Source organism: Anolis sagrei, chromosome 4 (genome assembly GCF_037176765.1).
Source record: "Anolis sagrei isolate rAnoSag1 chromosome 4, rAnoSag1.mat, whole genome shotgun sequence".
NCBI classification, from domain to species: domain Eukaryota; kingdom Metazoa; phylum Chordata; class Lepidosauria; order Squamata; family Dactyloidae; genus Anolis; species Anolis sagrei.
The window spans coordinates 196,314,564-196,340,820 of record NC_090024.1 but is presented as its reverse complement, the minus strand read 5'-3'; the positions used below and the strand labels follow the sequence as shown (position 1 = coordinate 196,340,820).

Here is a 26,257-nt window from a genome sequence, read left to right as displayed (position 1 = left end):
ATCTAAGCACTTAAAAAGGCCAGAAGAGGAGCCATGGTGGAGAGATTAGAGGGGGTCAGTGGTTAATGTAAATGCTCCCTAAAGACTAAAGTCTAGTTCAGGGGTCCTCAAACTTATTAAGCAGAGGGCCGGTTCATGATCCCTCAGATTGTTTGGGGGGGGGGGGGGCGTGCAACTATAGTTTCTAAAAAAAAAAAAATGAACAAATCCCTATATTGCACATATCTCATTTGTAGTGCAAAAATACCTGAAAGAACAATACAATATTTAAAATTAAGAACAATTTTAACCAACATAAACATACCAGTATTTCAATGGGAAATGTGGCCCTGTTTTTGGCTGATGAGATAGTCGTTAATTGGGATTGTTGTTGTTGTGTGCCTTCAAGTCGTTTCAGACTTAGGGCAACCCTACATCTAACGTTTAGGGCAGGGGCCAAGTAAATGACTTTGGAGGGCCGCATCCAGCCCACGGGCCTTGGTTTGGTGACCCCTGCTCTAGTTTTTCACCTCTGTATTACAGAAGGAAATATTTCCCTTTTTTTAAATAAGAGTTAAGATACCCTACTCAGATTGACCCACTGATAAGTTGATCCAGGTATTTTGGGTTAATTTTAAAAATAAAACATTTAGACTTATACATGAGTATTCAAAGTAATCTAAATAATGCTGACAGCCAGGGCAGAGCATGAAAGGCTGCCAACTTCATTAGGGGACACAGGACAGTCAATATGGCTCTACCCCATTACGACTGCTTTCTGTCATCTGAACTAGCTGGCATTATGCTTTGCCTAATGCTAAGTTTGAGAATTAAGGATAAATCAACACATCTTCCAGAACACAGGTGTTGTAATACACAGGTGTTGTCTTAGATCTTCATATAATCAACAGAGAAGCTAATACAAACATAACAAAAGAAAAATGTGACTTGGCTTCTCTGCCAAAAATGTCTTAACACAAACATCTTTAATGACCACACTTTGAGTTCCTCAGAACTATTCTTCAAGCCACTTTCGCTTTAACAAGAATGTTACAGTCACTTTAGTCTTTGTCTGTGAAGCAATCGGGTTGATTAGAGGGTAAGGCAAACACAGCATGAGCAAAAGATGGCTTGTGCTTTCCCATGTGAATGTCCCTCTTCCATACACAGAAATAGGTCCAAGAGCAGAAAAAGCTCCTGCGTGTCCAGTGATTCCAACGAAACATGTCCTTAAAAAAAGCCAAATGATAACCTGCACCAATAAAAAAGGAAAAGGTAGATGTAAAGCTAAAAAAATTCATATATTAATTCTGTGCACTTCAAAGGAAGGAAGGAAGGAAGGAAGGAAGGAAGGAAGGAAGGAAGGAAGGAAGGAAGGAAGGAAGGAAGGAAGGAAGGACAGAAGATAAGGTGACAGAAGGTAAAATAACAAGAAAATAGTAATATAGTTCAGGAGGATATATCTTGAGATTGTTTATTAAAAATGTTTAATGTGAAAAAAAACCCCTAAGAAGTCACAAATAAATCCCTATGTAATACACTAAAATAACCAGTAAATGCATCTCACTCAGAATTTGTAAACATTTATGACATTCACATGATATTAAAAAGTAATGGGTTAAACTATAGAAAATTAAAAATGTAACAAAGCAATTTTAATGTAATTCAAAAAGTAGACCAGGTATTCAAAGAATCCAAATTAGTGGCCTATATCCAATTATTAATTTGAACTTAAGTTGACACCATTAATCAATAGAGCGAACAAAAATGTTGAATTATTACATCTCTATTTATTGAATGTATCTACTCTAGTCTGGAATAAGTTGAATTTAGATCAATGCTAGTATCCAAAGAATATGGTGTTTTTCATGTTAAGTGGAAAACATGAATGCCTATATTTTAAAAATATGTCAATGAAACCAAAATATGTTTCATTTCTTTTAGAATAGAGGATGCCCCTCTGCCTTCATAGGACTAAAGAAATGAACATTCTTTGCAGAAGTCAAAGAGATCTTGGCCTTGGCCCTGGTCATGTCACATGGAAATAACTTGAAGGCACATGAACTACAAATCCTCATAGCTCTATTTTTTTGAGGTGCTAGAACATCTGTGATGTAATCTGTAACCAAAATAATGCAGAAAGGCTGGGTGCACAGTATGCACTTTCCCTCTAGAGTTACTAATCACAACTATATATGATTTACAATAATACACTGACTGTCAAAAATAAAAGCGTACCTTTCAAAGCCCAAATTAGGTGTGTGCTGTTTCTTACTGGAAGACCAAGTTTCACAAAACTACAAACTTGGTGGCTTCTTGATTCAAATCATAAGATCTCAAGAGAGAGAAAAGAGGAAATTGAGAACAGAAAGTAAAAGTTGCTCCTACTGTGAAAAGAGCAACATATATTTTCAGATTTCAACAGATGAATACTGAATTAACACATGCAAGTGGTACATTATTATTATCTATTGCTCAAAAACACTCTACATGTGCAAAGCTATTATGTGTTTAATCTTACTATTTTTTCCATACGCTTTTTAATGTATTTTGGAAGTGAAGATTGAAGAAGGGATTCTCCTCTGTAGCTTCTACATATGTGAACGAAACTACCTAGGTCTTATAAAAATGCCAAATAGGTTTATATATTCTGACTAGGGGTCACGGTAGCACAGCGGGTTAAACCGCTAGCTGCAGGAAAGCTGCTGACCAGAAGGTTGGCAGTTCAAAGCTGTGAGTTGGGGTAAGCTCTCGTTTGTCAGCCCTAGCTCCTGCCAAACTAGCAGTTTGAAAGCATGCAATGCAAATAGATCAATAGGTACAGCCTTGGCAGGAAGGTAAAAAGGTGCTCCAGGCAGATATGCAGACATGTCAGCAACACAATCGGAGAGGTCTATAGACATCAGGATCCTTGACATGGAAAATGAAACAAGAGCCCCTCCCCATGGCCAGAGTTGGATAAAGGGGGAGGCCTTAACCTTTGTCTGTTTTGTGTGTCAATGTTCATTGTGTATGTAAAAAGACATTGAATGTTTGCTGCATATGTGTATTGTAATTCGTTCTGAGTCCCTCCGGGGAGATAAAGCCGAATATAAATAGTGTGTGTGTGTGTGTGTGTGTATCTTTCTTTCTTTCTTTCTTTCTTTCTTTCTTTCTTTCTTTCTTTCTTTCTTACTGGGATCAAATTCATAGTGGTTTCATAATAATTCTATTTCAATACTTTACCTTTTTTTCTTTTGCCACAGAATGAAGCCAACAATGACAGCAGTGCAAAGAACAACTAGAACTGGAGCTACTGTTGGATAGGACAAAGGGGGAAAAACACTTGATAAAAAAAGTAAAAATAAAACATGATAGTAAAGCTAGGAATGAAAAACTATTGGCTATTTCATCCTCGTGTGCAAAAATGGGGAATATGTATAGTTTCTCCCTGCTATATGAGAAAATGAATATTTCTGCAGTTTTCACCCATTATCCATTCTGACATTCACATATTAAAAATTAATGGCTTAAACTATAGAAAATTAAAAATGTAACAAAGCAATTTTAATGTAATTCAAAGCAATTTTAATGTAATTGAAACTCTTCATTCTGAAGAGTTTCAAAAAGTTATCCCAGGCAGAAACACATATTATTTATAGCACAGAGGTGAGAGATTTCACCTTGTAGACACACATTATAAATTGCTTTGAGAAATTATTCTGATGTACAGTCGCCTTTCAATAAATATTGCCAAGATAACCCCATGTCAGAGTCAACATGTGTCAGAGTCAATTTGCAAATACATAATAATAGTGATTTTCTGCCTTGATATTTTGGGTAATATGGCTGTGTGGAAGGGCCCCAGGTTTCACTGATTCTGCTAGATATTTTACTCTGAGATAATTTCAGAGCAAGGCATTGCAGCTGATCTGAAGAGCTATGACAGGACTTTCCCCAATGAATCAGTCTGTAGGACATTCCACTGCAGCTTTCCAACTTCATTGAATATTCCATGAACCAAGCCATTGTCTTATGACTTTATCACATGAGTCTGAATTGTGGCAGGATAAAAGCCTCTTGGGATGAGACTTACTGTGCAATGTTGTGTCTCTTCCTTAGCCGTACTGTGCTTGAATAATCTCTTTTCATTGCTGGGAAAAAACCTATCAATGGATCCATTACACTGTTCTTCCACCACTCCTTTCCTTGTGTAATAACATCCTTCCGCTGATATTGCGAAGCACAGGAAGGACTTGCAAGAATGTCTCCACTGTGCATTCTTGCAAATCCTTCCTCTTCTTCCTTTGCAATGACACACGAAGACAAAAAAGAGGGGGAAGGAAAAAATTAGGAAAAAAAACCCAGCATACATGTGCTGGATAAGGTAAACACTGGTCAGAAGTGAGGTTGTATGAAAGACTGTCTGCAGGTATTAGCATAAATGAAGTGCTAGCTTTGCACAATTGCAACAAGAGGGAAAAGTGACTGTATGCTATAGCAATGTGATTGTGATAAGATAACAGGCCAGTGTGATAAAGCTCTTACTTTCAGTGATTGCTTTTTAATATTATTATTATTAAACTTTATTTGTACCCCGCTAGCATCTCCCGAAGGACTCGATGCGGCTTACAAAGGCCAAGGCCTGAACACAACAACAGCAAAACAATAACAATACAATTCAAAGCAAATTAAAAACATAAGCAATAAGAAAACATTACATCATTATGCAATAAAACCAGGGCCAGGCCAGTGATGGGTACAGGTTAAAAAGTGCTGGGTGTGGCAGGTGGTATGTTGGATTTCTGGGCAAGTGCAATGTGCAGAGAGTCTTAAACTCTAATAAAGTGCTTCTGGGACATAGTGCTGGAGGTTATCCTAATCCAGAAAGGCACATCAGAATAGCCAGGTCTTCAAGTTCTTCCTAAAGACTGCCAACGTGGGTGCTAGTCTTTCTGCCTGAAAGCAGACGGGAGGCATAACTAGTCACCCCTTCCGATCTGCCGTCTCTGGAAAGGAGCAGTCTTTGCCTCTGAATGTGTTGGATATAAGCATGATTGCGAAAGAATAAATCACTGGTTATCTCCCACCCCAATAATTTGGTTCAAGTAACTTACTGATACCAATCATGTCTCCAAGCTGTAGTCCTTAAAAATAAAATAAAATAAAATAAATATCTTTAATCCAAACTGATGTAATGCCTAACATTTAAAGGCATATGTATACTGAACAGTTATTGTGCAATTGGACCTGTTACTTAAGTAACTATAATTTCATGTGGACCAAATTGCTACAACCTGATCCATATGGAGAAGCACACACACAGTTATTTTTTTTTTTTTTTGGTAAGAATACCTGATTAAAAAGACACACAAAATACAAATCCATTTTTCAATTAAATACAGTAAATAAAAACAAATCAAATTAAAAATCAAAACATATTGCTTTTACTGCTAAAACAACTGAATAACAGATTAAATTAGCATATTTATAAAATTAAGAGAAATTGGACATACATTATCCCAGCCATAACCATTTGGTTTTTCCAGTATTTATATATAATGTAATCATATATAATTTATTATACTGACAAATATCTCAGTGATCTTTTTTCATGGAATCAGAGATGCCTATAGCATTTGATTCTTTAAGCTGTGTAATTTATTTATTCTCTATGTCCAACGCCTCCTAGAGTTCAATGTACTATGCTACTCTTTCAAAAAAACATTAAAAACTCAGCTGTAAGCATTAATCTTGCCTTGCCTTCTGTAGAACAAGGCCACTGTCAGGATTATTTTAACATATTTAGAATGAATCTTCATTCAAAAAGCAGCTAGACAATCAATTTATTTTGAAAATGTCCACATCCAGGCTCTAAAAACAGCATTTTATTTCAACTCACCTGTAAAATTATCTTCTTTTTCAGTTGGCCTTTTTGTGAGAAGTATGGATGTGGTTCGTGTCGTAATGACTGCAATACACACAATATGAAATTGTTATTTAAGAATTATTATACTGCAATTCAGAATGGTTGTACTGCAATTCAGAATGGTAAGAACCTTCCTGAAACTTAAATACAAACTACTGCAGTCATGTTTAAGACGTTTCCTGCTTCTTGGGAGGGGATTGGACTGGATGGTCCATGAGGTCTCTTCCAACTCTTTGATTCTATGGTTCTATGATTTGACACAGAACTCTCCGAAGTTGCACTATCTCTGAAAATAGTGTAATCATTTCAAAACAGAAGACACATTAGCACAGAATCATTGCAGCCTCTGATCAGACAAAGTTGAGAGAAGCAGCACATATTTGTAAAGCTTATTCCAAATCTAGATCCATCATTCAATATCCACATTGCAAATGAAATGTTGGTAGGAGCTAAGACCATAGGGGCACAAAGAACATGGCGACGAAGAAGAAACAACACTCCTGAAGCATGACACAATTTGGAGAAATACAATTTTTTGCCCTATGAAGATTTTTCGAATATTAAGGGATGAGAGGGAAGATTTTCTCTCCCCCCCCCCTTTGTTTCTTAGGGTCAAAAGAATACAATTAACAGTTAAGAAACTGAACAACCTTGTACATTTGTTGTTGTTTCCCACTTATGGTAACTTTATCACAGGGGATTCTTGACAAGATTTTTGCTTTCTTCTGAGGCTGAGAGAGTAGGGTTTGCTCAAGGTCACCCAGTGGTTCTCCATGGCTGAACACAAATTCAGTTCCTGGTCTCCAGAGTCATAGTCCAGTGCTCAAGGCATTACAGCATACTGGCTCAGCAACTTTTTTCATAGAAGAATGTTCTGCTGAGTTCGGCTGCCTTGCATCCAAGTATGTAGGCACAGGCTTTTATCCTATACTGTATATGTTGCTCTAAAGGTGACTATATTAATTTAAACACCAATAAAAACTGTGCCCAGAAATGCTATGTGGAACACATTGAAAACAAATGGAAAACCCATTGAGAAAACATTTCTTTCTTATTCAGTACAGTTTGCAGTATCCAGCCAGTAATAAGAAGAGTAATGCGTCATTACACCAAATCTTCAGAACACAGAAAACGCTCTGCATATTATATATATGGTGCCCATTTAGTTCAACAAGATGGTTCTGTGCAAGTAAACCTTTGGAACTTTTGAAAATGCAGCGTAGTTTTTCTTTCTAACTTAATTCACAGTCTCTACCTGAGAAAATACTGTAGAACTGAGGTTCAGAGATATTTGTCCAGTTGTGAACCTTTCCTATTTTCTCATTACTTTTTCAATCTTTTTTCTTTTAGGAAAACCGATTCGGGAGGAAAAGAAAGGAAAGTGCACATTTAGTTTTGATTTGTACCATTGGGAGCCATATTTCTGAAAACAACCTAAATACTCCTCCAAAATTAAGTTTCTCAATTTGTCACCAATGATGCTTAATAATCAGCTGGCATAAATCTACCAGTAGTTCCTTTAGCAGCAGCATTGTTACCTTGTTTTTCTGTAGGGCTGGTTAACTGGTTATATGAACAAATATCTTAGGACCTTCCACACAGCTATACAAACAGAATATCAAGGCAGATAATCCACAATATCTGCTTTGAAATGGAATATACATATATAGTACAATATAGTAATAATTAATACTGATATTGTGCTATGCTAATAATATAATAGATTGCATGTATATATATTTTGTAAGCCGCTCCGAGTCCCCTTCGGGGTGACAAGGGTGGCATATAAATGCTGTAAGTAAATAAATAAATAAATATCTGAGTTCACACTGCCGGATAATCCACTTCAATGTGAATTTTATACTACTGTATGAAAGGGGCCTGAGTGATCTTTATATTGCAACTTAAAGGGAAGACTACAGCATCTGATTCTTCATGCTGTGTAATTTGTTTATTCTTTATGTCCAACGCCTCCTAGAGTTCAAGGAACTATGCTACTCTTTCACAAAATAAAATTAGAAACTCAGCTGTAAGCATTATTTTTGCCTTGCCTTCTGTACAACAAGGCCACTGTCAGAATTATCTTAATATCATTTGAATTTATTTTGAAAATGTCCACACGCAGGCTCTAAAAACAGCATTTTCTTGCAACTCACCTGTGAAATTATCTTCTTTTTCAGTTGGCCTTTTAGTGAGAAGTACGGGCGTTGTAATGGCTACAATAAACATTATAGGTAAATGTTATTTCAAAATTACTGAATTGTCATTCCCAGTGGTTGCATCATAATAAGAACCTTCCTGAAACTTAAGTGCAAGCTATTGCAGTCATATTTAAGAAGTTTGACACAGAACTCCCCCAAGTTGCACTTTGAAAAGGACACCATCAGTTTCAAAACAGAAGACACATTAGCACTGAATCATTGCCCTCTCTGATCAGACAAAGCTGAAAGAAACAGCACATACTGTATAGCACACAATTTTGTACGAGTACAGCATATTCAAAATCTAGCTCAATCATTCAATATCCACATTACAAATTAAGCGTTTGTGGGACCAAAGACCATAATGGCACAAAACACATGGCGATGCAGGGAATACAAAACTGCTGAATCATGACACAGTTCTGAGAAATTCAACCTTTTTGTCCTAAAGCAATGGTGTCAAGCTTGTAGTCCTTCCGATGTTTTCGACATCAGCTCCCAAAACTCCTGGCCATTGGACAAAATGGCTAGGGCTCCTGGGAGTTGGAGTCCCAAACATCTGGAGAATTTCAAGTCTCATACCAAACATTTAAAAAGCTTTTTTCAAATAGTGAGGGATCATGACAGGGTTTTCTTGACAAGATTTGTTCAGAGGGTTTTGTCTTCCTCTGAGGCTGAGAGAGTTGACTTGTTCACGGTCACCCCATGGATTTCCATGGCTAAGTGAAGATTCAGACCAGAGTCACAGTCCAATGCTCAAAGCTCTGCATCAGGCTGACTCTGTAACCTTTTACATAAAAGCAGTTTCTGCTAAGTTAAGCTGCCTTACTTCCAAGTATACAGTCACAGGTTTTTATCCTACATATACTACTTTAAAGGTGCCTGTATTAATTTAGATTAAACACCAATAACAACTGTGCTCAGTAGTTTTGGAGATCTATCCGGCTATGTGGAACACATAAAAAACAGATTTTAAAAACCCACTCAATGTCTCTTCTCTTATGCAATATAATAGGCACAGTTTTAAACATCCAGCCAGTAGTAATGATGCAGAAGAATACTCTGTACATTATATATATATATGGTGCCTATTTCGTACAACAGGATGGTTCTCTCTAAGTAAAGATTTCAGCCTTGTGAACTAGCAGTATAGGTCTTCTTTCTGACTTAATGACAGTCACTGCTTGAAAAAGGGGGAACTAAAGTCTATAGAATTTTTTCCAATTGCAAAACACTGTGCTATCTCTTATATAACACCTCAAAATATCTTTCACAGGAGAATGTCAATGCCAGAATTTATTCTGCTAATGCATCCTGGGATGCAATTCCATATATTTTGAAGATGGGATTTCTAAATGTTTGTAAAATAATTCTTGGCTTTAACTGCAAACATTCACTTTGGCTAAACAGTTCCTCAGGCCCCATATTATCTACTTTGAACTGTATTATACAGCATTGTAGACTCATATAATCCAGATTATCAAAATAGATAATCCATCCTAAAACACTACATACCTGCCATCTAACCATTATTTCTCCCAGTAGCATTTGTTACATATAACAATAAATTTATTTGAGTCTATACATGTTACTTTTGGACAGCAGGCATGACAGCACTTTGGATGTTGAACTGGACTGAAAACGGCTACATGGTTTGATAACAACGTTTTAAATTGTTTTTAACTTACTATTTTATTTATTGTTTTAAATTGCTGTTATATTTGTTATATTTGTTTGTACATTGCAGCATCGAATTGTTGTCGGTGTAAGTGGTTCTGAATCCCCCTTGGGGGTTGAGAAGAGCGGGGTAGAAAGGTTGGAAAAATAAATAAATAAATAAATAAATACTTTAAAATAATTTCTTGTTGCTGCTTTTATATATACATGTGTATTTAAAGTATATTTGTACTTTAGTGATTTGTCATATTGCAAGCCACATAAAAATAAATCCGAAAAAATGCATTTTTAAAAAATCTTTTAAACAAAGCAATAAGCCCTTGGACGGTCTAAAATGATGTCTTTCAGTTAATCAACAATAATATGTTTTTACCTTTACATTCAGGAGTGGAACCTCTCCAGACTCCAGTTAAATTATTTTCAGTCGTACAATGAATAGAAGACTCTCCAATAATCAAAAAGCCAGGGTCACAGTGATATGTTACTGTTGAGTTATAAGTAAAATTTCCAGTACTATTTCCATCGTGTGATGCATTAGTGACATTAGGAGGAGAAAAACAAATGATTTCTGAAACAGAGAAAAATAGTTCAACAATACCACCTAAAGTTATGGTTCTGTATTTTTGCTAAAATGCCTAAATATCTGATTCTAAGGGATCTGATTAACTGTTTTGAGCTGGATTATATGGCAGTGTAGACACATATAATACACTTCAAAGCAGATAATCTGGATTCAGAAACTGGATTATATGGCAGTGTAGATCTATTTTAAGGATCCAGGCCTTCTTCTTAATAAAACTGCGATTGCTTGTATTTTGTGATTTGGCAAGGAGCACTGCTAATAAAAAAGCACGGCTTTTTAACTTGTATGCAGAACACATCATGCGATGTGCGGGGCTGGATGAATGCAAAGCTGGGGTGAAAATTGCTGGAAGAAACATTAACAACCTCAGATATGCAGATGACACCACTCTGATGGCCGAAAGCGAGGAGGAGCTGAGGAGCCTTCTAATCAAGGTGAAAGAAGAAAGCGCAAAAGCCGGGTTGCAGCTAAACGTAAAAAAAAAACCAAGATTATGGCAACAAGAATGATTGTCAACTGGAAAATAGAGGGAGAAACCGTGGAGGCTGTGACAGACTTTGTATTTCTAGGTGCAAAGATTACTGCAGATGCAGACTGTAGCCAGGAAATCAGAAGACGCTTACTTCTTGGGAGGAGAGCAATGTCCAATCTTGATAAAATAGTAAAGAGTAGAGACATCAGACTGGCAACAAAGATCCGCCTAGTCAAAGCCATGGTATTCCCTGTAGTCACCTACGGATGTGAGAGCTGGACCTTAGGGAAGGCTGAGCGAAGGAAGATCGATGCTTTTGAGCTGTGGTGTTGGAGGAAAGTTCTGAGAGTGCCTTGGACTGCGAGAAGATCCAACCAGTCCATCCTCCAGGAAATAAAGCCCGACTGCTCACTGGAGGGAAAGATACTAGAGACAAAGTTGAAGTACTTTGGCCACATCATGAGGAGACAGGAAAGCCTAGAGAAGACAATTATGCTGGGGAAAGTGGAAGGCAAAAGGAAGAGGGGCCGACCAAGGGCAAGATGGATGGATGGCATCCTTGAAGTGACTGGACTGACCTTGAGGGAGCTGGGGGTGGTAACGGCCGACAGGGAGCTCTGGCGTAGGCTGGTCCATGAGGTCACGAAGAGTCAGAGACGACTGAACGAATGAACAACAACAACTGCTAATAAGCTCCAAGATGATATTTTAAGGCACATTTGTTATTCTGCTCAACCTTCCTTTGATTGATCCATACCACCAGAAAGCCCGTGTTCAAGAGTTGTGACACTCCTAAGGGGCATTACAGATATGACTGAGAAGATGCCAGGAATCATACTAACATTCCTCAAGTCAAGCCATTATTGATAGCAATGGGAAACAATACGCCAGATATGTATTATTTATAAAGTGTCCTAATAGCTAGGAACTGTATGGTGCTTATGTGAAAAACAACAAATCCTGTCCAAAACATAACATATTTTAAGGAAATCAAACAAAAAAAAGGGGGGGCATATGAGATCATGATTGTTAAAGGTCTCGAAATGAGATCTTTAACCATCACTATGTTTGAAAACCACGTTTTCAGACATAGTTTAAAGATCAAGGACAGTATAAATTGAAAGCAGCGGGAGAACCTTACGTTGGCATTCTGGAGGCTTTGTTTGCCATTCAACACTGTCTCCCTTCAGTACACACTTGGTAGAAGGTGATCCAATTAATCTGTACCTATAGGAGGGAGGGAGAAAATAAGAGCGAAAGGCATATTCGGTTCTCATTCTCTCTTGGCTTCTTTAAATTCCTATGTTGTTGTTTTTTTTAAAACTGATGGGTTAAGAAATACTAAGTCATTTGTTTATGGAAATATGAAATGCAACTGTGTAAGAGTTAGTGTGCACAATCACTGCAGCATTTACCGTGGTGTAGTTGTATCTAGATTGCAATCAGTTTTGGGTAAAGTAAAGGTAAAGGTTTCCCCTGACATTAAGTATAGTTGTGTCTGATTCTGGCGGGTGGTGCTCATCTCCATTTCTAAGCCGAAGAGCCAGCGTTGTCCGTAGACATCTCCAAGGTCATGTGGCCAGCATGATTGCATGGAGCACTGTTGTATGGAGAGCAATTTTGGCTACCGCATATTCTGGCATATAAGATGACCCGGCGCATAAGACGACCCCCAACTTTTCCAGTTAAAATATAGAGTTTGGTATATATTCACCATATAAGACTACCCCTCTTCCAACGCACACCAAATTATTTTTTTAAAAGCATCAGATTTGATTTCTATATGGTAATTTTTCTATTACTGTACCTCTTTATCTGCCTCTCAGATCTTGCACATGCGCACCTGCACTACTTCACTGCAGTCTTCAGGAGCAAGATCTGAGAGGCAGAGGAGGAGGTACGGTAATAGGATACAAGGGCAGGCCAGACAGGTAAAAGAGGTGTGTTTGTCTGGGCCCAAAGCCACTCTATCTCTTTTTTCCATAGCCCAGACGCCTGCAGCTTGCTACACCCTTCACTTACACCTTCCTGGTGAGGCACCCCTGCACCTCACCATCGGGACCACATTAAGTCCATGAATCCTGATGAATGGATTTTCTTCTACCGTACTTGTACAGCATCGTCCTTAATGCTTTCATACAGTTGCTGCATACAGCAGGGACACAGCCATTGCCATTTTTGAGCTTCCCCCACCATATGCAGCAACCACAGAATCTCCAATCCGATTGGAAGTTTCAGCACCCACTCTATAAGACGACTCCTGTGTATAAGACTATTCCCATGTATAAGACTACTCCCATGTATAAGACTATTCCATGTATAAGACTACTCCCGTGCATAAGATGACCCCGCGTATAAGACAACCCCTGACTTTTGAGAAGATTTTCTTGGGTTAAAATGTAGTCTTATACACCAGAATATATGGTAGTTCCTCCCATTCCAAATCTTTATCTACAATAAAGTCAGGCCAATTCATTATTACGTAGATGGGATATGTACACAGGGAATTACTATGGCAAATACAGGGCTTAACTCTTAAAAAATTGTAAAAGAGCATGGCTGACAATTTCTGGAAGAGGTTGACAAGTTCTGACATTGGAAAAACCTTACCGAACAAGGACAAAACCTTACTGTTTAAGCTCACTTGGCCAAGACGGAATACTTTATAAGCCCCATGTATCATAATTTTCTTTGACACTACAAATATTTCTGATATATTTTCTTAGTGTCCACAATTTTCCCCATCTCAACTGACTACCACAGTTGGAATCTAGTAAAGATTGGTGGTTCCAATCCACAGGATGGGGAAAGCTCCTGTTGTTAGCCCCAGCTTCTGCCAACCTAGTAGTTCAAAAGCATGCAAATATGAGTAGGTCAATAGGTACCACTCTGGTGGGAAGGTAAAAGCACTCCATGCAATCATGCCAGCCACATGACCTAGGAGACGTCTATGGACAACGCCAGCTTTTCACTTAGAAATGGAGATGAGCACCACCCAGAGTGGGTTAAACTGCTGAGTTGCTGAACTTGTTGACCGAAAGGTCGAAGGTTCGAATTTGGGGAGTGGTGGGAGCTCCTGCTGTCAGTCCCATCTTCTGCCAACCTAGCAGTTTGAAAACATGGAAATGTGAGTAGATCAATAGGTACCGCTCCAGCAGGAAGGTAACAAAACTCCATGCAGTCATGCTGGCCACATGACCTTGGAGGTGCCTACGGACAACACTGGCTCTTCAGCTTAGAAATGGAGATGAGCACCAACGCCCAGAGTCAGACACGACTGGACTTAATATCAGGGGAAAACCTTTATCTTTACTAGCATAGTTTTGTAAAAAAATGTCCCAAATAGTATAAAGCATGAAGGACACTCAAGTGGAATGATTCAGATATTTTTCTCTATGCTTCATATTCTCCTTAGATCAAGAATGGGGAAACAGTTTGCAATGCCAATCCAAATCATCTTGCTTTGTTCACCTTGCTTGAATCACTCTTTGCACTCAAAGGGGAAAAAACACTTCAAACTTCAGTGGTGTGCCTAGAAAATATTCTTGTAAGTCAATAAACATCAGACCATATTAGTACATTATTCATGGCCAAGGTGGGGGAATTCAGGTACAAAGCAATTTTGTTTTATCTCTTTCATTACAACAGTGGTTGCATGACTTAAGTCTGTAACTAACGCAGCCATGGGCAAACTTCGGCCCTCGCGATGTTTTGGACTGGAATTGTGGGAGTTGCAGTCCAAAATACCCTGAGGGCCGAAGTTTGCCCATGTCTGAACTAATCCATACATTTTATATAGAATTTAAGTTTCTCAGCTAACAGATCTAGCTGAATACACACCCTTCCTCACAGATGAAATTTACTCTTGCCGAATACAGGAGATTAGTTAGAACAACAACTTCACCATGTTCCGGTTTTCCTGGATCGCCACATGATTTTCCTAGTGGAAAACAACATTATGCATTAACATACTAGAGATACTATATAAAATGGCATTAATTGATAAACAATTTAATTCATTCAGTATCTTCATCTCAACAATTTAATATTTTCAATAAAATGTTTATTCAGTAAAAGGTCACTAGGAAAATTTAAAACTTCCTTTCTTCCTTTGAAGAAAACTTCAATATAGACAACAAAATAAGGTTTCGAAACAAAAGACACATTCTGGGATAAAATAAGAAAAACGGATATGAAATTAATAAAGAAAATATGCCAACAAATATTAATATGGACCACCGAAATCGAACAAGTAAAACACACTATGATAAACTGGTTGGATGATAAACTGGTCGGGAGATATAGGCTGATCTATACCCTTGACAGATTGGGAAGAGATCTAAAAAAATAACATATACTTATGCAACAGATCTCAAAGAGAGCTGGTATAATTTTTTTTACAGATGGTACTTAACCCCAGGAATAATAGCAAAAATAAGTAAAGGCAAAACAAAAGATGTATGCTGGAAATGTGAAAAAGACAAAGGCAACTTTAACCACATGTTGTGGAAATGCAGGAAAGTTAAAAAAAATTGGCATCAAATTCATAAGAAAATAGAGCTGATCTTAAATTTAACCCAAAATCAGAAACTCTACTACTGGGGATAGTAGATTTCAAAATGGAAAAGAATACGGATAAGTTATTTTTTTTTATCTAATATAAGTGGCGAGAGTGACCCGAACCAAATTATGGAGAACTAAGGAAATACCCACAGTGGAACAGTGGGCGATAAAGGTTATGGACATAATAAATATGGACATACTGACTCAAAAAAATTTCACACAACACAACAAAACAAAACAAAAACAGATTGGAAAAAATTCTGGAATTTGTAAAAGAAGAAAACAAAGAAATATATATCAGAAATTTATGGTTGAAATTCAAAAGAACCACCAAGACGAAATTGTTGGCAAAAAAGATAAGAAGTATATATTCCTCTCCCTGCCCACCCTCTCCCTTTTCCCATCCTCCCCTCACACCTTATTCCTACTCTACTTTCTCACTTTCCTACTTTACCTCACATATACCCATTGTTCCCACTCTTTTTATGTAACCAATAAGAAAACAATAAAAAAATTAAAAACAATACCACCTAAAGTTATGGTTCTATATTTTTGCTAAAATGCCTGAATGTCTGATTCTAAGGGATCTGATTAACTGTTTTGAGCTGGATTATATGGCAGTGTAGACACATAAAATGCACCTCAAAGCAGATAATCTGGATTCAGAAACTGGATTATATGGCAGTGTAGATCTATTTTAAGGATCCAGGCCTTCTTCTTAATAAAACTGAGATTACTTGTATTTTGTGATTTGGCAAGGAGCACTGCTAATAAGCTCCGAGTTGGTATTTTAAGGCACATTTGTTACTCTGCTCAACCTTCCTTTGAGTGATCCACACCACCAGAAAGCCCATGTTCAACAGTTGTGACACTCCTAGGGGGCATTACAGATATGACTGAGAAGATGCCAGGAATCATACTAACATTCCTCAAGTCAAGCCATTATTGATAGCAATGGGAAACAATACGCCAGATATGTATTATTTATAAAGTGTCCTAATAGCTAGGAACTGTATGGTGCTTATGTGAAAAACAACAAATCCTGTCCAAAACATAACACATTTTAAGGAAATCAGACAAAAGAAGGGGGGGGGGGAATATGAGATCATGATTGTTAAAGGTCTCGAAATGAGATCTTTAACCATCACTATGTTTGAAAATCACGTTTTCAGACATAGTTTAAAGGTCAAGCACAGTATAAATTTAAAGCAGTGGGAGAACCTTACGTTGGCATTCTGGAGCCTTTGTTTGCCATTCAACACTGTCTCCCTTCAGTACACACTTGGTAGAAGGTGATCCAATTAATCTGTACCTATAGGAGGGAGGGGGAAAATCAGAGCGAAAGGCATATTCGGTTCTCATTCTCTCTTGGCTTCTTTAAATTCCTATGTCGTTGTTGTTTTAAAACTGATGGGTTAAGAAATACTAAGTCATTTGTTTATGGAAATATGAAATGCAACTGTGTAAGAGTTAGTGTGCACAATCACTGCAGCATTTACCGTAGTGTAGTTGTATCTAGATTGCAATCAGTTTTGAGTAAAGTAAAGTTAAAGGTTTCTCCTGACATTAAGTATAGTCATGTCTCACTCTGGGGGGCTGGTGCTCATCTCCATTTCTAAGCCGAAGAGCCAGCGTTGTCCATAGACATCTCCAAGATCATGTGGCCAGCATGATTGCATGGAGCACTGTTGCATGGAGAGCAGTTTTGAGAAGTTCCTCCCATTATAGAACTTTATCTACAATAAAGTCAGGCCAATTCATTATTACATAGATGAGATATGTACAGAGGGAATTACTTTGGCAAATACAGGGCTTGACTCTTTTAAAAAATTGTAAAAGAACATGGCTGACAATTTCTGGAAGAGGTAGACAAGTTCTGACACAGGGAAAACCTTACTGAACAAGGACAAAACCTTACTTCTTAAGCTCACTTGGCCAGAGACAGAATACTTTACCAGCCCCATTTATTGTGCATCCTAGAATTTTCTTTGACACTACAAATATTTCTGATATATTTTCTTAGTGTCCACAATTTGCCCTAACTCAACTGACTACCATAGTTGGAATCTGGTAAAGGTTGGTGGTTCCAATCCACAGGATGGGGAAAGCTCCTGTTGTTAGCCCCAGCTTCTGCCAACCTAGCAGTTCAAAAACATGCAAATATGAATAGGTCAATAGGTACCACTCTGGTGGGAAGGTAACAGCACTCCATGCAATCATGCCAGCCACATGACCTAGGAGATGAGCACCACCCCTCAGAGTCAAATTCAACTAGACTTTATGTCAAGGGGAAACCTTTACCTTTACCATAAAGTTATTAGAAGACGTCCTCCAAAAAGGAAGTCTCACTCCAGTCATGTGAAGGAGTGATGCATAAGGGACACCATCTATAAATACTGTAAATTTTAGTATAAAGTATACAGTGGGTTCAACTACTGAGTTGCTGAACTTGTTGACCGAAAGTCGCAGGTTTGAATTCGGGGAGTGGTGGGAGTTCCCGCTGTCAGCCCCATCTTCTGCCAACCTAGCAGTTTGAAAACATGCAAATGTGAGTAGATCAATAGGTAGCGCTCCAGTGGGAAGGTAACGGCACTCCATGCATTCATACTGGCCACATGACCTTGGAGGTGTCTACGGACAACACTGGCTCTTCAGCTTAGAAATGGAGATGAGCACCAACTCCCAGAGTCGGACATGACTGGACTTAATATCAGGGGAAAACCTTTACCTTTACCTTACTAGCATAGCTTTGTAAAAAAAAATGTCCCAAATAGAATAAAGCATGAAGGACACTCAAGTGGAATGATTCAGATATTTTTCTCTATGCTTCATATTCTCCTTAGATCAAGAATGGGGAAACAGTTTGCAATGCCAATCCAAATCACCTTGCTTTGCTCACCTTGCTTGAATCACTCTTTGCACTCAAAGGGGAAAAAACACTTCAAACTTCAGGGGTGTGTCTAGAAAATATTCTTGTAAGTCAATAAACTTCAGACCATATTAGTACATTATTCATGGCCAAGGTGGGGGAATTCAGGTACAAAGCAATTTTGTTTTATCTCTTTCATTACAACAGTGGTTGCATGACTTAAGTCAGTAACTAACGCAGGCATGGGCAAACTTCGGCCCTCGGGATGTTTTGGACTGCAACTCCCACAATTCCTAACATTTTATATATAATTTAGGTTTCGCAGCTGACAGAGCTAGTTGAGTACACACCCTTTGTCACAGATGAAATTTACACTTGCCGAATACAGGAGATTAGTTAGAACAACAACTTCACCATGTTCCGGTTTTCCTGGATCGCCACATGATTTTCCTAGTGGAAAACAACATTATGCATTAACATACTAGAGATACTATATAAAATGGTATTAATTGATAAATAATTTAATTCATTCAGTATCTTCATCTCAACAATTTAATATTTTCAATAAAATGTTAATTCAGTAAAAGGTCACTAGGAAAATTTAAAACTTCCTTTCTTAGAATCATAGAATCAAAGAGTTGGTAGAGACCTCATGAGCCATCCAGTCCAACCCCCTGCCAAGAAGCAAGAACATCTCATTCAAAGCACCCCTGACAGATGGCCTGGTTGTTCTCAGTAACCACGCTCTGAGAACTTCAGAACAGTTGTTCTAAGAACTGAATTGATTTTTTAAAAAAAAGATAGTAATAGAAACTAAGAAGAAACTCAAATATAGCCAACAGATCATCAGTGTGGGCTTTTGCTACTGCCTAGCTACTAATATAAGTCATTAATGGCAGCTCCCAAATATCTATTAACAATCTAAAAATTAATATGAAACAAAATCAAATATTTAAAAACAGATTATGCACTCAGGAGCTGCAGTGGTGCAATGGATTAAACCCTTGTGCCGGCTGAACTGGTGAACTCGGCGGTTCAAATCCAGGGAGCGGGGTGAGCTCCTGTCTGTCAGCTCCAGCTTCCTATGCGGGGACATGAGAGAAGCCTCCCACAGGATGGTAACACATCCAGACATCCACTGGGCATTGTCCTTGCAGACGGCCAATTTTCTCACACCAGAAGCAACTTGCAGTTTCTCAAGTCACTTCTGACACACACAAAAATGCACTCAGATAAAAAGCTGATAAAAAGCACACTATTCCTCTTCATGATTTTTTAGGAATCTCAAAACAGACATCAGTAAATATTTCATAAAAATAGAATATATATTGAATATCCTGTCCTTGTGAAGATAGTTGTAAAGCCCTAGTGACAGCATTTAGATAACTGTGACCGTTTTGAAGTTAATGGAGATAATAAAATACTGACCTTCACAAAAAACTGGGAGCGCTGTCCAGGTGTAATTATCAAGGCAAGTAATAACAGAATCGATCCCAGGGATGGTGTCATAACCTGGGCGACAGACGTAGGTCAATCTGGTCTTTGCAGGATAGTAAGTCTCCATAACCCCATCCTTTATTCTAGCAAATCTGAACCTTGGTGGCACAGGGCAGATTCCTGGCAACAAAAAGTGACAGAGGACCTAACAGACTCTACTGGCAAAGAATATAAATGAAAGAGTTCACTTTTTCTATAAAGCAATATTGTGACACACTTAGCGCATCTGCGGTATTAGCCACACTTCCAAATCCAGAGGCTCAAACTAGTCAAAAGGAAAGATGTGACTTGTGGTCAAAACGATGCTTCCCAACAGAAGGCAACCAGATCATATTACAAATCAGGCATGGTTCAAAGCCATGATACTATGAATACAGTTGTACTCCTCCTCATAGTTGCCATGACTGTTTCCTTGTTTATCATATCGTGTAGTTTATTTCCAACTTAACCCATACTATTAAAAATATGTTCAGGTTAGGATATTTATTTATTTATTTATTTATTTATTTACCTACCTTATGTATATCCCACCTTTCTTGAGGGGGACTCAAGGCAGCTTACAATCGGACAACTAAATAACTAAAGCACACTGTGCAATCATCCCTCCACATCTGTGATTTAGATTTGGGACCTCATCACACTGAGGTCTTTTCCCACTGTAGTACACTTCATTTACTGTTAAAAGACGAAGAGGCATGGATCCCATCACACAATGTAAGTTCACTTCCAGCCGTAACCCATAGAATCATAGAATCAAAGAATCATTGAGTTGGAAGAGACCTTGTGGGCCATCCAGTCCAATGCCTTACCAAGAAGCAAGACAATCACGTTCAAAGCACCCCCAACAGATGGCCATAATAATAATAATAATAATAATAATAATAATAATAATAATCCTTTATTTATACCCCGTTACCATCTCCCGAAGGACTCGATGCGACTTACAAGAGGCCGAGCCCAAATACATCAACAAAACAACAACAACAACAACAAAGCAAAATAAATGAACTCATAAAACAAAGCAATAAACATTAACAAAACATCACGACGCATTAAAATCTGTGGCAGGACCAAATGTAGTAGTTAAAAAATTTAAAAAGTGCTGGGCATGACAAGGCAAGAAGAATAGGTAATTAGAGGGGGATGGAGCGTGCAGGCATCCTGGATCTCTAGTAAAGTGCATTGCCTGGAGTTTCCTTATTCTGGGAAGGCACACTGGAACAACCACGTTTTCAAACTCCTCCTAAAAACTGCCAAGGCTGGGGCAAGCCTGATGTCCATGGGGAGAGAGTTCCAGAGTCAAGGGGCTACCACCGAAAAAAGCTCTGTTCCTCGTCCCCACCAATCGTGCTTGTGATGCAGGTGGGATCGTGAGCAAGGCCTCTCCGGATGATCAAAGGGGTCGTGTGGGTTCGTAAACAGAAATGTGGTCACGCAGCTAGGTGGGTCCCAAACCATTTAGGGCTTTGTAGGTAAGCACCTGCACCTTGAATTGGGACCGGAAAATGAACGGCAGCCAATGGAGTTCCTTGAACAGGAGAGTTGACCACTCCCTATAAGGAGCACCAGTTAACATCCAGCCTCTGTTTAAAAGCCTCCATAGAAGGAGCCTCCACCACACTTCGGGGTAGAGAGTTCCACTGCTGAACAGCTCTCACAGTTAGGAAGTTCTTCCTAATGTTTAGGTGGAATCTCCTTTCCTATTGTTTGAAGCCATTGCTCCGCGTCCTAGTCTCCAGGGCAGCAGAATACAAGCCTGCGTTCTCTTCGTTTTGACATCCTTTCAAATATTTATATATGTCTGTCATGTCTCCTCTCAGCCTTCTCTTCTGCAGGCTAACCATGCCCAGCTCTTTAAGCTGCTCCTCATAGGGCTTGTTCTCCAGACCCTTGATCATTTTATTCGCCCTCCTCTGAACACATTCCAGCTTGTCAATATCTCTCTTTCATTGTGGTGCCCAGAATTGGACACAGTATTTGAGATGTGGTCTAACCAAGGCAGAATAGAGGGGTAGCATGACTTCCCTGGATGTAGACACTATACTCCTATTTATGTAGGCCAAAATCCTATTGACCTTTTTAGCTGCAACATCACATTGTTGGCTCATGTTCACCTTGTTGTCCACAAGGACTCCAAGATCTTTTTCCATTCCCCTTCATCTTCGAAATGTACTTTAAGCCCCTCCTTCCTCCATCACATGGGGGTATTGGGGCAAGGTGTGTTGGCACCCTGTCCCTTCCCCCAACGGACAGCATTGCCGCGTTGCCATTTCCTCATCAGATGGGGGGAAAGTCCAAAAACCATGGGTAGTTCCATCAGGGTTACCCAAAAGTCAATTCTCTTGCTATGGTGGTGAGGAAGCTGGAATGCAACACATCCTCACGCAAAGATGGGACGGGGCCTTGGCCTGCGTCATCTAATGGGATCCATCAAGAACTGTCACTGTAGTGTTGTAAGGGCCAAAAGCTCCTTGTGTGATGAGGTGGTAGGTTTTCAAGTCTGACTCTACAGCCAACATCCTCTAGTTATTTTAGAGATTTCTAGAGAGATTTTGGTTATAAAAGAAAAATCAAATACATTTTATTCTGTTGTTAAAATACTGTTTTAATCTGGACTTCTGTACACTTTAACAGTGTTCTTTCATTGTAATTCCCTGTCTTTTGTGAGCTGCCTTGAGTCCCAGGAAGGATGTAAGTAAAGTGATGGGTGGATGGACCATCCCATGCAGAGTCATTGGAGCAAACCGCTCTGTGAAGAAAGATATCAGGACCATATCATCTGGGGATGATGCAATGCTCTCCTTCCCTTGGGTCTCATCTGCAGGGACAGCAGCAAAGATAAGCAGGCAGTTTCCAACTAGGCTTCACCTGATAAAACTAGTGACGTCTGATTCCAGTACAGTTGTTGGAACAAGACCAAATGCCCTTTTTATTCAGGCAGGCTTTAAAGCAGAAAGTTTTTCAGAACGAATCAAGGGTTCCCATAAGGTGTTTCAATTGTTTAAAACGGTTTTTGCTTGTTTAATGCTATTCTAAACATCTATATGTTTAATTTCAGTTTTGTAGGTTTAAAATTGTATTGTTTTCAAGGTGGTAAGCTGCTTTGTGTCTTTATCAAGACAAAAAAAGCCACTGCTGATGGCTGTTATTTGTTTATTTATTTTATTTACTATATTTATACTGCACCCTCTCTCACCCTGAAGGGGACTCAGAACGGCTTACAAGTTATATGTATATACAATATATTATATCCTTAGCATAGCACAATATTAGGATTATATATTACTCGACTGCAGTGGTTCTCAACCTGTGGGCCCCCAAATGTTTTGGCCTTCAACTCCCAGTTGCTTTTATCATTGTGTAGGCCATTATTGGAAACTTTTCACCCAAATAATACGATATACATTTTTTTAAAATACTCAAGGAATACATTAATAGCATCACATGGTAGACCTTTTCTGTCACTGCTGGACTTCAGATTGCTAGAAATACTGAAAAATGCCAAGCAATCACCCTGATATCAATTGCTTTTGTTTTATTTCTTTTGTTGTTAACTATTCTGGGAATCTATTCAAAAAATAATGTCAGAGAAGCCTACCAATATATAAACAAAATACCATAGCTATTTTTTTTTAAGCAACATTAATTCATTATATATGTCTGCCTGAATCATATATAAGAAGTCAGTATATGTTTTTTATGGTACGTAATTTAGGGGGGAAAGTAAATGAAAAAATTATAACGTACGTTCACAAAACTCTTCGATGGAAGTCCAAGTTGAATCAGAGAGGCATGTTGCAACATCTAGTTTCCCATAAACATTATAGAAATCATCCAGACATCTGTAGGTTACTGATTCCATAGGGAGGAATCTTTCAGCATTGTTCAGAGGGATAGCATTGCTCAGTTTTGGTGGAGGTCCGCAATCCCCTACAATGAAAAAAATATCAGTTTAATAGGTAGGCTGGATTTACATTGAACTTTGGTCTTAAGGTGCATCTAGATTGGACAATTAATACAGTTTGACCCCATTTTAACTGCCATGGCTCAATGCAATGGAATCTGGGGAGTTGTATTTTAAGAGCAAAGTCTTTCACTTTCTAAAGAGGGCTGGTGCCTTGTAAAACTACAACTCCAACGATTCCATAGCAGTGAGCCATGGCAGTTAAAGTGATGCCAAACTGCATTACGTCTACAGTGTTGATCAGGTATGGGCAAATCTAGGCTTGGGGGCCGGATGCGGCCCCTTGGGCTCTTTTCTCAGATTCTCCTCTCTCACACCATTATTATTATTATTATTATTATTAACTTTATTTGTACCCCACTAACATCTCCCGAAGGACTCGGTGCGGCTTACATAGGCCAAGGCCCTCAATAAAACAACAGCATAACAAATACACAATAAAACTCAAGCAAACCAATAAACATTAAGCAATAAACAATAAAACATTAAACAATAACATCATGACACAGTTAAAACTAGGGCCGGGCCAAATGTAATGAATAAAAATTAAAAGTGCTGGACATGATTTAGGGTAGGTGCAATGTGCAGGCAATCTTAAATCTCTTCCTTCCATCCTTCCCTCTCTCCCTCTTTTTCCTTCCTTCTTTCCTTCCCTTTTGTCTTTCATTCTCTCTCTGCATTAGCCCTTTATCCTTCCCTTTCTTCCTTCCATCTTTCTGTTCATCCCTTTCTTCCTTCCTTCTCTTTTTCCTTCCTCCTTCCCTCCTTCCTTCCTTCCTTCCTTCCTTCTTTTCCACACTTTCATCCTTCCTTCACTTTTGTCTTTCCTTCCTTTCCTTTTTCCTCTCTCCTTCCCTCTCTCCCTCTTTCTCCATCCTTCCCTTTTGTCTTTCTTTCTTTCTTTCTTTCTTTCTCTTTTTCCTCTATCATTCCCTTCCTTCCATCCTTCTCTTCATCTCTTCCTTCCTTCTCTTTTTCCTTTCTCCTTCCTTCCATCCATACATCCATCCTTCCCTTTCGTCTTTCCTTCCTTCTTTCCCTCTCTCCCTATTTCTTTTTCCATCCTGCCCTTCCTCTTTTTCATCCTTTTTTCCTTCTCGCTTTTCTTCCTTCCCCCTTCCTTTCTTCCCTTCTTCCCTTCCTTCCTTCCTTCCTTCCATCCATCCATCACCAGGTAGCCAGTCCTTTGAGCAGGGAGCTCTAGCATTCGTTCCCCAAATTAGAAACTTTGCCCATGCCTGGTGTAGATGCACTCGGTGTCTCTGTCTCATGGAAATATTTAATCAGGAGGTCAAGGGTAAAGCTATCTCATTGAACCCTAAAGTGTTTTTTATTCTGTGTCAGGAGCGACTTGAGAAACTGCAAGTCGTTTCTGGTGTGAGAGAATTGGCTATCTGCAAGGACGTTGCCCAGAAGACGCCTGGGTGTTTTTTTAATGTTTTACCATACTTGTGGGGGACTTTTCTCATGTCCCTGCATGGGGAGCTGGAGCTGACAAAGGGAGCTCTCCCCGGATTCGAACCTGCGACCTGTTGGTCTTCAGTCCTGCTGGCACAAGGGCTTAACCCATTGTGCCACCGAGGGCTCCCCCAACCCTAAAGTGAGGCTTGCCCATGCCATTGTCCTTGTATCTATGGTTGAGGAAGCTGGCCAGAGATGGAAGCTGTAGTAAGAAGATATCAAAGTCGTTGGAAATGTAGTGCTGGTTAAGAATTCAGCAGATACAGTGGGACAACTTAAAAGACAAGGGTATTTTACAGCGTTCATTCCACATTGTAGCAGCCTTGGGCAACTTTGGTCCTCCAGGTGTTTTGGACTTCAACTCCCACAATTCCTAACAGCTGGTAAGCTGTTAAGAATTGTGGGAGCTGAAGTCCAAAACACCTGGAGGACCAAAGTTTGCCCAGGCCTGGTGTAGATGTAGCCACAAGCAGACCTGAAACCCCAAGGGTGGGTCCACACTGTAGAATGAACACAGTTGGACATCACTGGAACTGCCCTGGGTCAACACTATGGCATCCTGAGAGCTGTAGTTTGGGGAGGCACCTGTACTCTTTGGCAGGGAAGGGTAAAGACCTTGGAAAACTGCAACTCACTGAGCCATGGCAGTGAAAGAGTGATGCCAAGCTGCTTTCTTTCTACAGTGAAGATGCACCCATAGCCAGTCGACTTATAGAGCCGCTTCCCTCCCCCCAAATCCATAGGGCTTTCTAAGTCTTAGAATGGCTTACCTTGAATTCCGGAGAGCAGTGAAAAAAGCCCCAAGAGCGTGGGATTGCTGGGGGAGAGAAAAGACCCCAACATGATGAACCCCCTCCCAAGTGAGGAATGAGCCCAGGAGAGAGAGAAGGGAGAGGTGGGAAAGGGAGGGAAGAAGGGAGGAAGCCCACGCCCCGAGTGTTTTTCGGGAAAGCCCGACCCACGGAGGAGTGAGGGATATTTGCGAGACTGTGGTATGCAGGCGTCAACCTTTCCTCCTTGCTCCCCCTTCCTTTCCGCCCCTGTGAGTGCTTCTCGCTCCCTTTCAGAGGAGGAGGGCTTTGG

At 39.3% G+C, this 26,257-nt stretch overlaps 1 protein-coding gene across 4 annotated transcripts; it reads right to left on the bottom strand.

The window, feature by feature from the left end:
• Positions 1-946: 946 nt before the first annotated feature.
• LOC137097005 (complement decay-accelerating factor-like) lies at positions 947-26,257 on the bottom strand. 4 transcript variants are annotated; one of them, XM_067468070.1, is made up of 14 exons: positions 25,945-26,250; positions 23,497-23,679; positions 19,681-19,869; positions 18,603-18,702; positions 16,610-16,695; positions 14,661-14,760; positions 11,962-12,047; positions 10,139-10,333; positions 8,044-8,103; positions 5,861-5,929; positions 5,076-5,105; positions 3,205-3,274; positions 2,218-2,314; positions 947-1,231 (listed from the first exon to the last, which is right to left on the bottom strand). In XM_067468070.1, the coding sequence occupies exons 1-13, from the start codon at positions 26,015-26,017 to the stop codon at positions 2,269-2,271; spliced, it is 1,287 nt and encodes a 428-aa protein (XP_067324171.1). In that variant the 5' UTR covers positions 26,018-26,250; the 3' UTR covers positions 947-1,231; positions 2,218-2,268. The 4 variants fall into 4 exon arrangements, with proteins under 4 accessions (XP_067324171.1, XP_067324168.1, XP_067324169.1 ...); XM_067468067.1 differs by lacking the exon at positions 2,218-2,314 and having other exon boundaries at positions 25,945-26,257; XM_067468068.1 differs by lacking the exon at positions 5,861-5,929 and having other exon boundaries at positions 25,945-26,254.